We start from the raw sequence: 15732 nt of genomic DNA on the forward strand, positions 1-15732 counted from the left end.
GTTATTTAACAGAGAACTTTAGCAGCACTTTACCTGCAGACCCTTTTCCCAGCATCTCTCAGTCCCTCTGCAGTTTGTCCAGAGATCATTTGATCCCCTTTTGACAAGACTATTTATGCCTCTTACACCACTAAAGAGAGATGTTTATGTTGAATAATAAGCCGAGAATCTCATAACACTGTCATCTCTTGTTTTAAAGGTGGGATGGGGGTTGTTTCAGACTGTAAAAGAATTCCTGACCTGTCCACCTGAAAATCTATTAAATCAGTTCAATAAAATGTGAACATGAACATTAATTGTTCTGCCTTGTGTACTTGTTTTCATTTGATATTATTTCCATTCTACTCTTGATACTTTCAGTGTTTATTTGTACAGTTGATAATCAAAAGATCCACGCATCATATAAAATACCAGGACAAATTAAGTTAAATATCTGTTTGGCATGTTTTTGCAATCATATCTGACAGGACCAAGACACAAACTTAAGCACTCTTCCATTGGTGTCATGGAAAAATTTAACCTGAGTTGGTTCTCTTAATTGGGGGTGAGGGGTAGACATTAAAAGGATAGTTCACCCAAAATGAAAATTCTCTCATTTTCTCACCCTCATGCCCATATGCTTTTTGGACCTTTAAAGTTCTGGCCACCTTTCACTTAAATTGTATGGACCTACAGAGCTGAGATATTCTTCTAAAAATCTTTGTGTTCAGCAGAAGTAAGTCATACACATCTGGGAAGGCACGAGGGTGTGTAAATGAGAGAATTTTCATTTTTGGGTGGACTATCCCTTTAAAGGTGCACACAGTCATTTTTCTTCATTGAGAAGTTTGACTCATAAAGAAATACATTTTAATTCTGAAAATATTTAAATATGGATAAAATCATGTCCATTCACATGAGATGAAGACTCCATATCATAAGCCTAATAAAAGCTGTTTTATTCTACTTAGAGAAGATCTCCTCATGGGGGTTGCCATGTTAGGTTTATGTGACCAGCTGAATACGGCTTGCTTAATCTCAGTAACTTTCATTCAAATGTTAAATGAATCATGGCTGACTGTGAATAGTGAAATACTACAGTGGCGTTAGTTACTGAAAACTAGTGTGTTCGAATGATGCCGCAGTTCAAGAACAACAAAATTACTGAGTGTCCCTTGAAAGCATGGATCTTTTCACAATATTGCAACTTTCAGATTCACAGTTTCTGCAACTTTTTAAATAATGTTTCCCCTGTTGCCTAGGTTTATATGCTAAGGTTTATACATCACGTTCAGTTACCATCCATGGGAAAACCAATAATGTCAATGGCGTCAAACCTGCTTGCCATCGCCTTTTTGCGCGCAAAATTTAGACAGTCTGAATGAGACTTGAGTGTGCTTTGCCAGAGAGAAAAGAAAGATTGTCATGATTTAAATTTAAGTCAGCTCCTCACACAGGGGCCTGGGTAGCTCAGCGAGTAAAGACACTGACTACCACCCCTGGAGTCCCGAGTTTGAATCCGGGGTGTGCTGAGTGACTCCAGCCGGGTCTCCTAAGCATGTGCTAGGGAGGGTAAAGTCACATGGGGTAACCTCCTTGTGGTCGCTATAATGTGGGTTGCTCTCGGTGGGGCGTGTGATGTTGTGTATGGATGCCACGGGGAATAGCATGAAGCCTCCACACGTGCTATGTCTCTGTGGTAATGTGCTCAACAAGCCATGTGATAAGATGTGTGGATTGACTGTCTCAGACACAAAGGCAACTGAGATTCATTCTTCTCACCTGGATTGAGGTGAGTCACTATGCCACCACTAGGACTTAAAGCACATTGGGAATAAAAAAAAAAAAAAAAAAAGGTCAGCTCCTCACACAAAATTTTCAGATAGCTTCAGAAGAATTAGATTTAGAGTATAATTGAAACATAATAACTGCTTTTTGTGTCTTTTTTTTGGGGGGGGGGTTTGACCATCCCATCGTGAATGTGCTTACAGTGTATGAAAAAGAGCTGCATAAACGTTAAAAACAAATACTTTTGTGTCCCATGTAAGAAAGGTCATACGTGTTTGAAACAACATGAGAGTGAGTAAGTTACATAATTCTAATTTTTTGTGTGAATTGAACCTTTAAATATGTGACTGCATTGTAAACATTCTGATATAATATATTACAATTTCTTAGAAAAAGGGAAGGTCGTCTTGTGGATTTGTCATCTGATTCCATGGTAACCTTTGACCCACTAACGTACATTTGAAACTTTTATGTGTGGGTGTATGTGTATTTTACCAAGGAGGGAACGGGTATATATTAATCCCGCCTTTCTTTTAAAGGAAGTGCGCTTAAAGGAAGTGTGTGTACCGAGTTTCATTTTGATTGTATTGAGCTAAAGGGTTAAAGCTTTGCCAGTTCTGGTGGCAGTCGGATAAATAATACTATAAAGAAAAAATGGCAGAAGAATTTGTGAAAGCGCAAATTAAGGGCGACAAAGTCGTTGTGTTTTTAAAACCGACGTGCCCGTACTGCACACTCGCCAAAAGTGTTTTGTCAAAGTATAAATTCAAAGGCGGACACTTGGAGTTCATCGACATCAGTGGACGGAACGACATGGACACCATACAAGATTATCTGCAACAGATCACTGGCGCTCGAACTGTGAGTATTCTGTTACACTGTTGCATTTTTGTTACATTATCGTTCTGACGTCACAATGCACAGTATAGCGCTAGTGCTGAACTTCAGACATAACTTATAAAGTCCATCAAATGCTATTTTTGTCTGTTTGTATTTTTATTTATTTTTTTAACATTTTTTATACAGTACCTTAGAATCCACACTTGCCATACATTTAGTACCAGGGTAACCAGTATGGTGAGGCAGCTGGTTTTGCTGAGTCACCAGTGGGCCATCAGTTTTGGCCCTGCCCATTGCAAATATAAATTCGAGATTTTCAAAGATCTGTTATCCATATGTTTATTAATCTTCCGTTATAAAATATGACATTTATTTACACCCATGCTTGTTTTCTTCCATGCGTTCTGGGTAGGTTCCTCGAATCTTCATAGGGGAGCAGTGTATCGGAGGAGGAAGTGATGTCCAGAATCTTGACAGCTCTGGAAAACTGGAAGGCATGTTGCAGGCAATCAGAGCGTTGCAATGAAGGTATACTGTACTTACCACTCCTTTAGCAAATATTGAAACAATATGTGACCTGCTGCATCATTTTGAGTTACTTTGTCACAGAAACACATTTTGAATATTGTGCAATAAAGTAAAAAGAAAAGTCTCAGCTTTCTAGAAATGTATTTATTATGTTTCTACTCCAAACCATTGGCAAGATATAATAATTCAAACATTGGCTGATATAATAATTTGAATGCTTTCCTCTTTATTTAAAGAGATAGTTCACCCAAAAATGAATATTCTCTCATGATTAATGACTTTATTTTGCCAGCAGAACATAAAGATTTTTAGAAGAATATCTCAGCTCTGTAGGTCCTTGCAATGCAAGTGAATGGTGGCCAGAACTTTAAAGCTCCACAAATCACAGAAAGGAAACATAAAATTAATTAATATGAATCCAGAGGTTAAATCCATATCTTCAGTAGTGATATGATAGGTGTGGGTGAGAAACAGAACAATATTTAAATCCTTTATTTACTCTAAATCTTCACTTTCACATCTGAAAGTAACGTGGTGCCTGTTTAGTTTCACTTTTACATCTGAAAGCATTGTATGGACCTACAGAGTTGAGATATTCTTCTAAAAATCTTTGTGTTCAGCAGAATAAAGAAAGTCATACACATCTGGGATGGCATGAGAGTGAGAAAATGAGAGAATTTTCATTTTTGGGTTAACTATCCCTAAACTATACTTTAAGTGCATAAAACTCTAAATGTTTTTTTGGGTTAAAGTGACTCAAAAAGGTCAATATATATTCTTTAAACCAGTGATTCTCAACTGGTTTTGCTTCAGGATGCAGATTTTACATATGACATCAAGTGGCGACCCAACACCGCACCAAAATAATTAATTGCAGAAGTAAACAAAAATGTCTTTGAAATATTTTCAGAAACATTTTAATTACATTTTTATTGTATTAATTTGATGGTTTCATGCTCTCAGTAGCCAATAATTCACCACGCAAAACATACTGTTGTTGGCACAAACCATGTTTATCTTTGTTGCAAGCAGTGTTGGGTAAATTACTCAAAAAAAAAAAGTCATTAACTACTAATTACATTTTCTACAGTGTAATTAGATTACTGTACTCATAACTCTTTCTGAAAAGTAATTGCATTACTTATTACTAATTACTTTCTAAAACCCTGATTAACCTCAACCAGATGAAAAATACAAGGATAGACATGAAACTGTTCTTTTAATTCTTTCAAATAAATAATAAATAAATTATTCATGAACTGGCCAAAGAATTGGCATTAAATTAGAAAACATACAGTTTAACGTTAGACATTAAATTTAGATTTTAAATTCACCATTGTTTTATATAGAATTATTCTAGAGTCTATACAGTATTTAATGCATTACATCTGAAGTAACTGTAATTAAATTACTAAAAAATTAAGAGTAACCCCTTTACTTTTTCAATGAAAAAGTAATTTAATTACAGTAATTAATTACTTAGTAATGCATTACACCCAACACTGGTTGCAAGTAAACTTGTATTTAAAGGAATGTTCTGGTACAATTTAAGCTCAATCAACAACATTTATGGCATAATATTGATTACCACAAAAAAAAAAAAAAAAAAAAAAATTCGACTTGTTCCTTGTTTATTTACAAAAAAGAAGAAGAAAAAAAAAAAATCACAGTTACAGTAAGGCACTAACAATGAAAGTGAATGGGGCCGGCCCATAAATGGTTTAAATACACTCTGTTTCAAAAGTATAGCCACAAGACGTAAAGATTATACATATGTGTTAACGTGATTTTAGTGTGATAAAATAAGGGATTTACCAACGTTATGACTGTAACCAGATTACAAAGTTTACCGGTGTTACGTCATGACAACAAAGTTGTAATATTGGATATAGCTTTACACAGATAAGGTTAGTAAGCGATTCGATCTCACTAAAATCAAGTTAACGTGTATTGTTTACATCTTGTGGCTATACTTTTGAAACAGTGTGTATTTGAATGTTTATGGACTGGCCCAATTCATTTCCAAGTGCCTTACTGCAACCGCCAATTTTTTTCTTTTTTTTTCTCAAAAATATCTTTTTGTGGCCTTCAATATTATGCCACAAATGCTGCTGATTAAGCTTAACTTGTATTGAACACGGAACATTCCTTTAAAGTATTCTGGGTTGTTCTTTCCTTTACCTTACATAGTTTTATTCATGGTTTTCCAGGATGACGGCATGTCACGCAACCTGTCCATGTTGGCATCTGCTTAGTCTGCTATCCTAACTATACATAATTATATATTACATTTTAGCATTGTTTTCTCTGCTGTTCGCAACCCAATCAGAACAGACATGTGATCCATTTTTGGGTCGCAAACTTAACAGTTGAAAACCACTGCTTTAGACTTAAAACATCCAGACTCGCATATTCTATGAACATAGGCATATATCCTTCTAAAATATCTTTATTCAGCATGAGATTTAGACCGAAGATAGCCAGAATAGGCTCTATGTCGACCAGACCAACTGCACAAAGAGGCAATCCACATGCTTTTTTCTTGAAAAAAATCTCAGATGTACGTGTTACAAAAATAGATGCCTCAAATTAAAATCTTATGGGGAAAAAAATAAATATTTGAAGTAGGGGTCGACCAATATGTTTTTTTAGGGCCGTTACCGATAACGGTTATTAGTAATCAAGGAGACCGATAACCAATATTTGGGGCCGATATACATTTGCAGTAAAAATTTTAAATGATCAGTCAAGAAGTCTCTTAAGAACTGGGCAAGAATGAGGACATTGTGGCCCAAAGACAGCCAAAGTAGTGGACTATGGGGAATCTTCTACCATTTATATATACATAGGAAAGATACTCACTGGGGGTTCAGGGGTAACCCCTGAGAGAAAATGTATGTAAAAGTCTTAATGAACCACTTTTATAATTTCCTTCAAATGCAAATCTACCAAAAACAAACAAGCAATGTACATCTAAATAGTGCAGTTTAAAAATACTGTTTGCTATAGTTAACTATAAATGGAAATAATGGAAAATCAAATAATGGAAATGTTTTTCATCATAAGCAGAGAACTCATAATTTCAAAGTTTTGGTTGTCTTTCTTGCCATCCATGCCAGAGGTGATGTCATCTCGATTAATTTTCACAGAACTTAAACCAAAATCTTTTTATTATTAATAGGCTTGAAACATATTGATTAATAAAGCTAATTTTAGATGAAAAAAAAAAAAAATTTGTTTCTAGTCTAAAGGCGCTCTGGAACCACGATAAATTGTCATATCAGACACATGAAGATTGTTTCTGCTTCATTTTCATTTTCTGCAGTGTATTTAAGCGAAAGATGTCAGTATCCATTTATATTGCTGCTCACCGTATTTCTCTGCCATGGTCTACTGTCGTTAAAATAACAGCGTCTGCAGCTCTACTATGCAGTGTCTCGTGTCGCGGGCTGGCTGGCAACGCGTGCGGAGCACAAAAGGGCATTAATGAAGTGTGTTTGCTGCTAGAGAAAAATATTCAAGGATATATCGCTGAAAGATCAGTACTATCTACGCACACAACTCTGTTGTTTTGTCGCGTTGCCAAACTAAAGTGTAGAAATGGTGAGATGGGGCAACAGTTGTCATGATGTCTCTCGGTCCGGATGGAACAAATCCGGGGTCCGGACCCGGACCATGGACCTATAATTGGTGACCGCTGGCATAGAGTATTGTTTTGTTTATTGCCACTTCAGTATCTGCATTCATACCTTTGAAAACAGCTTGTCCTCTCAGTGATGCATCTTTCTCTTGCTGCTGCTTTCCTCTTTCCCACCTCTCCCCCATGAATTCGGATTACAGTGTTGATTGGCCATTTACTCATGACATATAACCAATCCGATAATACTGTGGGCGGGACATTGAGCCAGACTACAAGCAGTACCCTTTCCGAGAGAGGCGGTGGCATCAGAGCCAACGGAGTGCATTTTAAAACTGATCAGCAATCAGATCAGACAAAATTATGATTCTGATAATTAGAAAAAGTATGAATATCAGATCCGATTATCGGCCAGGCCGATAATCGGTCGACTCCTAATTTGAAATGCTATTCAAGTTATATTGCATTATCTCACCATGAAATAGCATGGTTAACCATGAGAGTATTATGTTGACCCTACCCTGTTTAACACTTTTGGGTTTTATCCATCGTAGAGGAAGTTTATTGCACCATCCAGGCACCATTGTTTGGCCGTGGTCATACAGATAATATAGTTACAGTATTATCCACAAAGAGCGACAGTCTTTGCCAGAGCCGCGCTATTAGGCTCTATATGACATCACCACATTCCCAGGCATAGGATCCATTGTCCACTGAGAATTCCTGGCTGTCTGTTTTTATGTCACAGGGTCAGAGGTCAAAGTTCATGTAAATATAGTACATCACAATCCACCCTCAGCCCAGAGGTCAAACACGGGTCTCTCGCATCCTGAATGTACTTGTGACTTTACTTTGTGTCCTCTCTGTTTTGCCCCTCCTTTTGGTCAACAGGGTATCAAGACGGGGTCACATGATGCTGCAGCGAGATTTGCGGGCCTGCCGTCTGCGTTGCTGGTACTCGCTGAGCTCCTGTAGGTATCCTCTGGAGGGCCAGCGCAATCGCTCCACCTGCTCACGCTCCTGGTCTGTCAAACATCATGCATCATCATGACAATGCAGAAAGCAACAACATCCCCTCCTGCTGAATACCACCCACCCCTTCAATACCAGCATGGCATGTCATTTACCTTTGGATTATCTCTGTCCAACACATTTCTTTATTATATCTCTCTATATTGTGCTTCAACTGCAGTATGTGCTGAAAATACTGTAATTGTCTTTTGCATTTCAAGTCTTTTGTCAGTATACACTTATTCCTGTTTCTCATTAAGTGCAAGCTATTACATGTTTGCATTTATATATTAAAGGGAGATTGATGAAAAATAAAATTATTCCAATCACAGTTTGCTTGTTGTATTTATGGGCACACAAATGTATTGCTGTCTTAAAGGGATAATTCACCCAAAAACGAAAATTCTCTCATCATTTACTCGAAGATTTTTAGAAGAAAATTTCAGCTCTGTAGGTCCATACAAGGCAAGTGAATGGTGATCAAAACTTTGAAGCTCCAAAAAGCACATAAAGACAGCATAAAAGTAATCCATAAGACTCCAGTGGTTTAATCCATGTTTTCTGAAGCGATCCAACTGATTTTAGGTGAGAACAGACCAAAATATAACTCCTCCTTTATTATAAATCTTGACATCAGCAGTCTCCTTGGCAATCATGATTTCAAGCTCGATTACACTTCCTACGCTTCTGCTTTGAAATCAGGATTGTGCCTAGAGACTGCAATGGCAAGGTTTATAGTGGAAAAAGGAGCTATATTTTGGTATGTTCTGGTGCAAAATTGATTGGATTGCTTAGGAAGTCATGGTTTAAACCACTGGAGTCTTATGGATTACTTTTATGCTGCCTTTATGTGCTTTTTGGAGTTTCAAAGTTTTGGTCACCATTCACTTGCATTGTTTGGACCTACAGATCTGAGAAATTCTTCTAAAAATCTTTAGTTTTGTTCTACAGAAGAAAGAAAGTCAGTAACATCTGGGATGGCACGAAGGTGAGTAAATGATGAGAGAATTTTTATTTTAACTCTATGATTTCATTTCTAAGGTGGAACACAAAAGATGTCGTCACCATCACCTCTGTCACCATTTACTTTTATTGTATGGAAAAAAAATATGCAATGAAAGTGAATACTGGCTGAGGCTTTCACTCTGATCTCTCCTTTTGTTTTCCGCACAAAAGGAGATATCATAGAATATTGTCTGAAAATACTGTACTTTTTGTCAGTATATCAAAGTTTTATCAGTATACACTTTTATACTTGATTTGCATTGAACATAACAAGGTGCTGCATGACCTGCTGTAATTGCTATTTGGGAAACAATTACAGCAATATACTTTTTTCAAAACTTGTCCATTATAATAAAGGATGCTTGATGAAAAATGAAAATACTCCAGTCAAGTTTACTTGTTTTTGTTGACACACAAATCTATTGCTGTCTCTTAAACTATTCATGAGGGTGATACTCTTATTTGTTTTGCTAAGTGTGCATGGAAGGGCAGGACATACTAATTAGGTGTGGAAGTTATGCATTCATTTAAAAACTGACCTTACATTTGCACTCAGTGTTTGCATAGACGGAGCCCTGTAGTGATTTGTATGGGCTTGTCTACAGCACCAGCTGTTAGCAGTGGTGTCAGGAAGTTGGTAACAGGCTTTTGTAAGAGTCAAAGATAATTGTGTGCATATGCATACTAATGCTCTTGAACATCCTTCCCAGATGGTCAATGAGGCAGCTCACCTGATAGCTCCAGGAAGTCAGGCTTGTGGCTGAAGATCAAGTAGTTATTGGCAATGAAATGAAGGAGCCAAACATAAAGCTGATCAGCATTGTGGCACTGTGATAGAGTAAACAAGTGATGAGATAGAACATGAAAGAACTTTGTCAAAGTATCACACATGGTGTTTGGAATCGCTTGTTACAGTATTATTCATACTATTTCATATTGTGGACGATATGCAAATTTTGTGTATGCATGGATGACCTATTACTTTTAGCAAATTCCAATTACACATTTCAAATGTGATGAATGAACCATGAGCAATATCAACCATACATTTTTATTTATTTATTTATTTAATATTTACTTGACTCATTATTTGACCGAACTGCCAAAGTTAAGATATTTGAACATAAAAATTGTAAATAAAATGCTAATTAACTATATTTATTTTTTAAATGAAAACTGGATGCCACTTTCTGAATTAAACATGCAACATAGTTTAAGGTCATGTGACAACAATGTAGCATACTGTTTGAAATGTTTAGAACTGCATAATGCATACTGTTTCATATGCATTTTTGGAAAAAAGCATACAAACTCTATGTATTGTGCAGTGAGAAGTACACTTGTATTGCTAATATAGCCACACTTTGTCTTTAAAAAGTGTTTACACTTTAAAAATGGCATGAAAAGAAGTTATTTTATCATTTTTCACTGATTTTCCCCCCATTTAATAGTATTGGCTATGCTGAATGAAATGGAATACAGGTGTACTGCATACTGTGCTGTATACACTGTATACTGCATAATATCTTTTAAAAACTTTATGTGAAACAGAACGCATTAGCAACGTTATATGTTTAAAACAGTACAGCAGTATGCTGCATTGTCATCACATGTCATCATTACGCCCATGTTTAATCCAGCTAGTGTCATCCAGTTATCATCTTACCAATAAAAACTGCTCTTTTACAATAATAATCAATATTAACCATTTGTAATTATGTGTAAAAATGTCTTGGTAGTCTGATAAAATAATGAGTCAAGAAGGAGATGTTGAACATTATGGCTGATATTATTTCCGATTCATTCGTAACACTGAAAATGGAAGGTCAAGTTGAGCGTGGTTGTATACTACACATTTTGACAAATGTAGTATGTCATCTGGGTATTCCATGCATACAGACAATTCACATACTGTGCACAATATGCAGTACATATTGCAGAAATAGTATGAGTATTATGGTAGTATGCTATTCCAAACATAGCCATTGTGTTTTGCCAATAAATTTTACTTTATATTGTATTGTTATATTGCATATAAAACTCTCAAGTTGTTTAATCCCATGTATTATCTTTTTTAGCCCATAAAGATATTATAGGTCCATGGTATTTAAAGCAAAATCAGATTGGGGATAGCCATAAATTTGATTCACACTCACCTTTGCTCTTTTCAGCAAGCGAATCACGCTGATGCCTGTAGACGCTAGCTCTCGACTGGGCATGCTCTGTAGGTAAGCGCAGACACACACCTCGCACAGGTGCTGCAACCGTTTCACCTGGTACATTTCTGCGCAGACGAGAACGGCCATGGCCTGCAACACACTGGCTGAACACACAAACGCACACCGACATTAGACATCTACTCTTTCTCCTCCCCCTCATCCATCTCCTGCAGCTTATATTCACCTACTGTCAATCAAGCTCAGCATTTGTCTGGTTTTTGTTTTTTGTTTTTTCATTGTTTGATGTCCTCAATATGCACAGCAGAGTATCCATCAAATTGATTGACAGACTGAACGGAGTGATCTGACTCACTGATGAAGCATTCCTTGTTTCATGATAAATACAACCTGAACCCCTACTTGTCATTGTCTTTCTATGAAGCTGGTTGCTTCTTGTTGGTGTTTTTTATGTTAAATTGTTGTTTATGTCTGTTAAAGGGATAGTTCACCCAAAATTGAGAATTCGATAATTTACTCAAATCTGTATGACTTGTGTTCGTCCATGGAACACAGGAGAAATTTTTGAAGAATGTTGTTGACCGTGATTTTTCCCCAAACAATGAAAATGAATGGTGACTGAGGCTAACATTCTGCCTACCATCTCCTTTTGTGTTTCAAGGAAGATAAAAAAGTCATATTTGGAACAACATGTAGGTGAGTATATGATGCCAAATATTTTAATTTTGGTTAAACTAAACTTTTTAAGACTTGAAGAATGAAATTTTGTATTTTATTTAACAAGAAACACTGAAAAAAATATAATAATGACAATAATAAATACTTTTCCTACAGAGTATTTTTGTCTTGTTTTCCAGTACAAATATGTAAACATTCTTAAAAAAGATACTTTTACTTGAGAGGAAAATAACAAGATATTTTGTCTTGTTTTCAGAGAAACTGAACCAAATTTAGGAACAATTATGCTTAGGCTAAAACAAGAAAAACTATTTGCCAATGGGGTAAGGATAAACACCTTGATTCAAATGGAAATATTATTTTAACATTAATTTTCTTACCCCATTTGCAAATAGTTTTTTTAAAGGAATTGTTCACCCAAAAATGAAAGTTCTATAATTATTTACCCACCCTCATGCCATCCCAGATGTGTATGACTTGATTTCTTCATCTGAACACAAACAACAATTTTTAAAAGAATATCTCAGCTCTGTAGGTCCATACAATGCAAGTGATGTTGGCTAGATCTTTTGAAGGTTCAAAAAGCACATAAAGGCAGCATAAAAGTAATCCATATGACTCCAGTGTTTTAATCCATGTGTTCAGAAGCTATATGATAGGTGTGGGTGAGAAACATCAATATTTAATTCATTTTTTATTATAAATCTCCACTTTCACTTCACTATGTGCTTTCTGGACCTTCAAAGTTCTGACCACCATTCACTTGCATTGTATGCACAGCAGAAGAAAGAAAGTCATACACATCTGGAATGGTATGTGGGTGAGTTTTGTGTGAACTATCCCTTTAAGCATAAACCCTACTCAATTTGGTTAGATTTCTTTAAAAACAAGACTGTCAGTCTGCTTCTCAAGTAATTTTTTCTTGCTTTAAGGATTAGATATTTTTACTGGAAAATAAGATAAAAATACAAATTTTAACAGTGAAGGTTGTGCTATTTTTTGAAAATAATAAAGGCTAAAGGAAGTTGTTAGGTACAATACGCAGCACATTCACAATATAGTGTAGCCACAATTTTGTATTGCTTTTTATAAAATATTAAGGACACAAATTTTAGTTCATTAAGTGCTAATCTTCCACTAGAACATATTATCCCTGGTTGTTTTGGAAAATAGCCATCATCTATGAGTGCTGCACAGTGATACAAACAGTAGTTAGATGATCGTGTTTTTCCTCTCACCTGCTACTATATCATATATTGTAGCACAGCTGGAATGCTGTATTGACCAAATCAGCATCCAGGACCAGAACTATCTGTTTTATAAGAGCATTTAAAAGCTTTTAAAAGCACACACTCACCTGGACAGCAGGTGTCAGTGTAGAGGTACTCTAGGAAAGCTAGGAAGGTGTCTGATGAGACTCCGTGGATTGGCACCACACGACTTCGTGCCTCTGCGTACTTCCCACTAAACATAGCAGCCATAACATCACACCGGGCCACAAGCACAGCTCTGTGTGCTGGCAACACGCTTCCTGAAACAAGACCCACAGCAGACCTCTTAAACAAAAACACACTTACTACACAAAAACTTACACACACATTCACACACAGGGTCAAGCATTACACAGGGGCTTTGATGGAGAGACAAGCCTTTCCTTTGCAAGTAGCACTTTTAAATTCTGTGAATCAATGTATGCCAATGTGTATGCATGTGAGGGTGTTTTTATACAGTATTTGTGCACATGCAGGGTTAACATTGAAACTTGCCTTGCACCATGAAGATCACATCGGAGTACAGAGGAGAATTAAACAGGCTGCCCAGTGTCAGAGGACCTTGTTGAGAGCGGGGTGTGGGTGTGTCCCTGGGGGCCTGCATACAGAACAAGTCAACACTGCAGTGTATAGTCTTGTGAGATCTGATTAGTACTGTTAGTACCGTGAACATTTTTATTAGGAAATCAGGTCAACCATGCAAATCTCCTTGGGCAAGCCCTTGAAAAATATATATTAACATTAACTGTAGTAACTATGAAAGAAAGAGTGAAAAAGTTTCATACTAAATCTGTAAGGGGAGAGAGGGAACCTACTTTATTTAAATTATGGCAGTTTTAGTGATAGTTTATAAATGTTAAGGACAATTATACCATAGTAATGAGGGACGAAGAAGGCGTGGGTGGATGTTGAGTGCATGTGAAACCAGCAAGAAATGAATTGCTATGCAGCCTCTTTTTAATGCTGCACTTTATACTCTGGGAGAGTACAGTTAAAAAGAAACTCGCCATCCATTCTGAATATTCAGTGTAGCTGTATACGAAGCATCAGCCACACAGAGGTCACCACCAAACCAACCAACTTCCTATTGATCAATGTGGCGAATTTGCCTGTCAAAGTTCACCAGATTTGATCTCCATGGGAAATTCTTCACCACCAGAAGAAGTTCATCGCCTGAAATTCACGATTAGGCTGTGCGAAGCTAATTGTGACCGCACCTTTAAGGAGACTTGATTGCGTAATTCACAGGGCAGTTGCTGCAGAGCTCCTTTGGTGCACTTTGTTCACCGTGACTCTGATTGGTGGATCGTTTCCCTTCAGGATTCATGGGTAGTGTAGTTATTCACCAAGAATTCTGCTATTAAGCTGAGATATGCAACTTTTTCAGTGTTAAAATACTTTATTTTATCCCAGCTTAATAGGCAGAGACAGCTATAAGTAATCCATTCATATGTCAAAGGATGCAAGGAGAATGCAATACCATGACTACACAACTTCTTGTAATTAGTACTGCAACCCCCATGCGTTTTGGTTATCCACTCCATCTCAAAAGCCCTGGTCTTAGTGCAAGTACCACAGGAAAAAGTATTTTATGTTACTATGCTATATTTCTATAATGGAAACTATTGATTGGTGTGTACGTGAATGAATATTTTCATGTCTCCATTTTTTAATGTCTCCATTAAACCTCAAAGATCTGCCAAGAGCTCAAAGTGCAGTTATAAGTAAAGCACACCATGCTAGTTTGATGAATAGGCCTACCTTTTCTCTCCCAACAAATGAGTGTATTCTGTCCATCATCTGGGCTACAGCCAAAGAGTTCTTCAGTTTTTCAGCGATGGCTTCCTCCAGGTACTCCCATTCCCAGGCCCCTGCAAAGAATACACATCACAACACTGCACTGACCCGTTAACACATCATGCTTGCTCATGCATTAACTGGCTTTCTGGTTGACCACGGCGTACATCTCGACCTTTTACACCAGCTGCTCAGATTGGCTGCTGTTTAACCAACAATTCAACCTCTCAAAGGAGGCAGAGAGCTGGTAGATTCTGTTTCAGCTTTAAAAGCAATGTTGTTGGAGCCTTGGCCTAGCAGTTAACATGTTGAGCCATGGTACTTAAGCAGGATACGCAGATTCAAATCCGGCTCACAATATCCTATTTTCCCTTCTTTTTCATATAATTTCCTGTCCCTTATATAACAAGGGGTCTTTAACATGGGATCTGCCAATCATTGTTTTTGTGAAAAAAATTCCAGTATGTGTTAAAGTTTAAGTTTGTCATTTCTTCTGCACCAGTAGCATCATCAAATGATATTGGTAAATCACTGGTTACAAACTGATTCCAGAGAACTCCCCTGAAATATTTTGAAAGCACCACAGAGCCACAGTGTTACACTTTAGGTAAAATTTAGCTATAAATGGCTTACTTATAGCTGTCTCTAAATATTAGTCGAAAAAATTACACACATCAGCTTTACAGAATGAAAAAAAAAAAACAATATTGTTAACTTAAACCAAAGCTAAAGTTAAGAAGCAAAAGTTCAGCTAAATGTTTTATTGTACCTATTTCTTTAAATGTTTTAAGTAAAATTAAAATGTAATGCACGTTCTCGACAACGTCGACAATAAGAAATTGTCAACATAAATGTTCGTTGTCGAATAGTCATCTAATGATGATGCACAAGAGCAGCAACTGTCCAGATGTTTTTCCAAACAGCTTCAGGTGATGTAGATTGCAAAGTATGAGGGAATTATACAAAAATACCAAATAAGTAAATACAGAAGCACTCTCATTGTGGAATAAGCGGAGCCGGA

The 15732-nt window shown here is 36.7% G+C and overlaps 2 protein-coding genes across 2 annotated transcripts in view; one reads left to right on the plus strand and one right to left on the minus strand.

The window, feature by feature from the left end:
* The first annotated feature begins 2296 nt into the window (after positions 1-2296).
* Positions 2297-8114, plus strand: LOC127428989 (glutaredoxin-1-like). The gene is made up of 3 exons (XM_051677700.1): positions 2297-2628; positions 3020-3135; positions 7664-8114. Exons 1-2 carry the CDS (start codon positions 2422-2424, stop codon positions 3131-3133), a joined length of 321 nt encoding a protein of 106 aa, XP_051533660.1. The 5' UTR covers positions 2297-2421; the 3' UTR covers positions 3134-3135; positions 7664-8114.
* LOC127428990 (rho-related BTB domain-containing protein 3-like) overlaps positions 7679-15732 on the minus strand; it is a 28063-nt gene continuing 20009 nt past the window's right edge. Inside the window, exons 6-11 of the mRNA XM_051677701.1 lie at positions 14676-14785; positions 13410-13512; positions 13001-13174; positions 10945-11111; positions 9520-9616; positions 7679-7797 (exon numbers count right to left, since the gene is read on the minus strand). Coding sequence (XP_051533661.1) covers positions 7679-7797; positions 9520-9616; positions 10945-11111; positions 13001-13174; positions 13410-13512; positions 14676-14785 — 770 coding nt within the window. The remainder of the gene's footprint in view (positions 7798-9519; positions 9617-10944; positions 11112-13000; positions 13175-13409; positions 13513-14675; positions 14786-15732) is intronic.

This window comes from Myxocyprinus asiaticus, chromosome 38, assembly GCF_019703515.2.
Source record: "Myxocyprinus asiaticus isolate MX2 ecotype Aquarium Trade chromosome 38, UBuf_Myxa_2, whole genome shotgun sequence".
NCBI lineage: Eukaryota > Metazoa > Chordata > Actinopteri > Cypriniformes > Catostomidae > Myxocyprinus > Myxocyprinus asiaticus.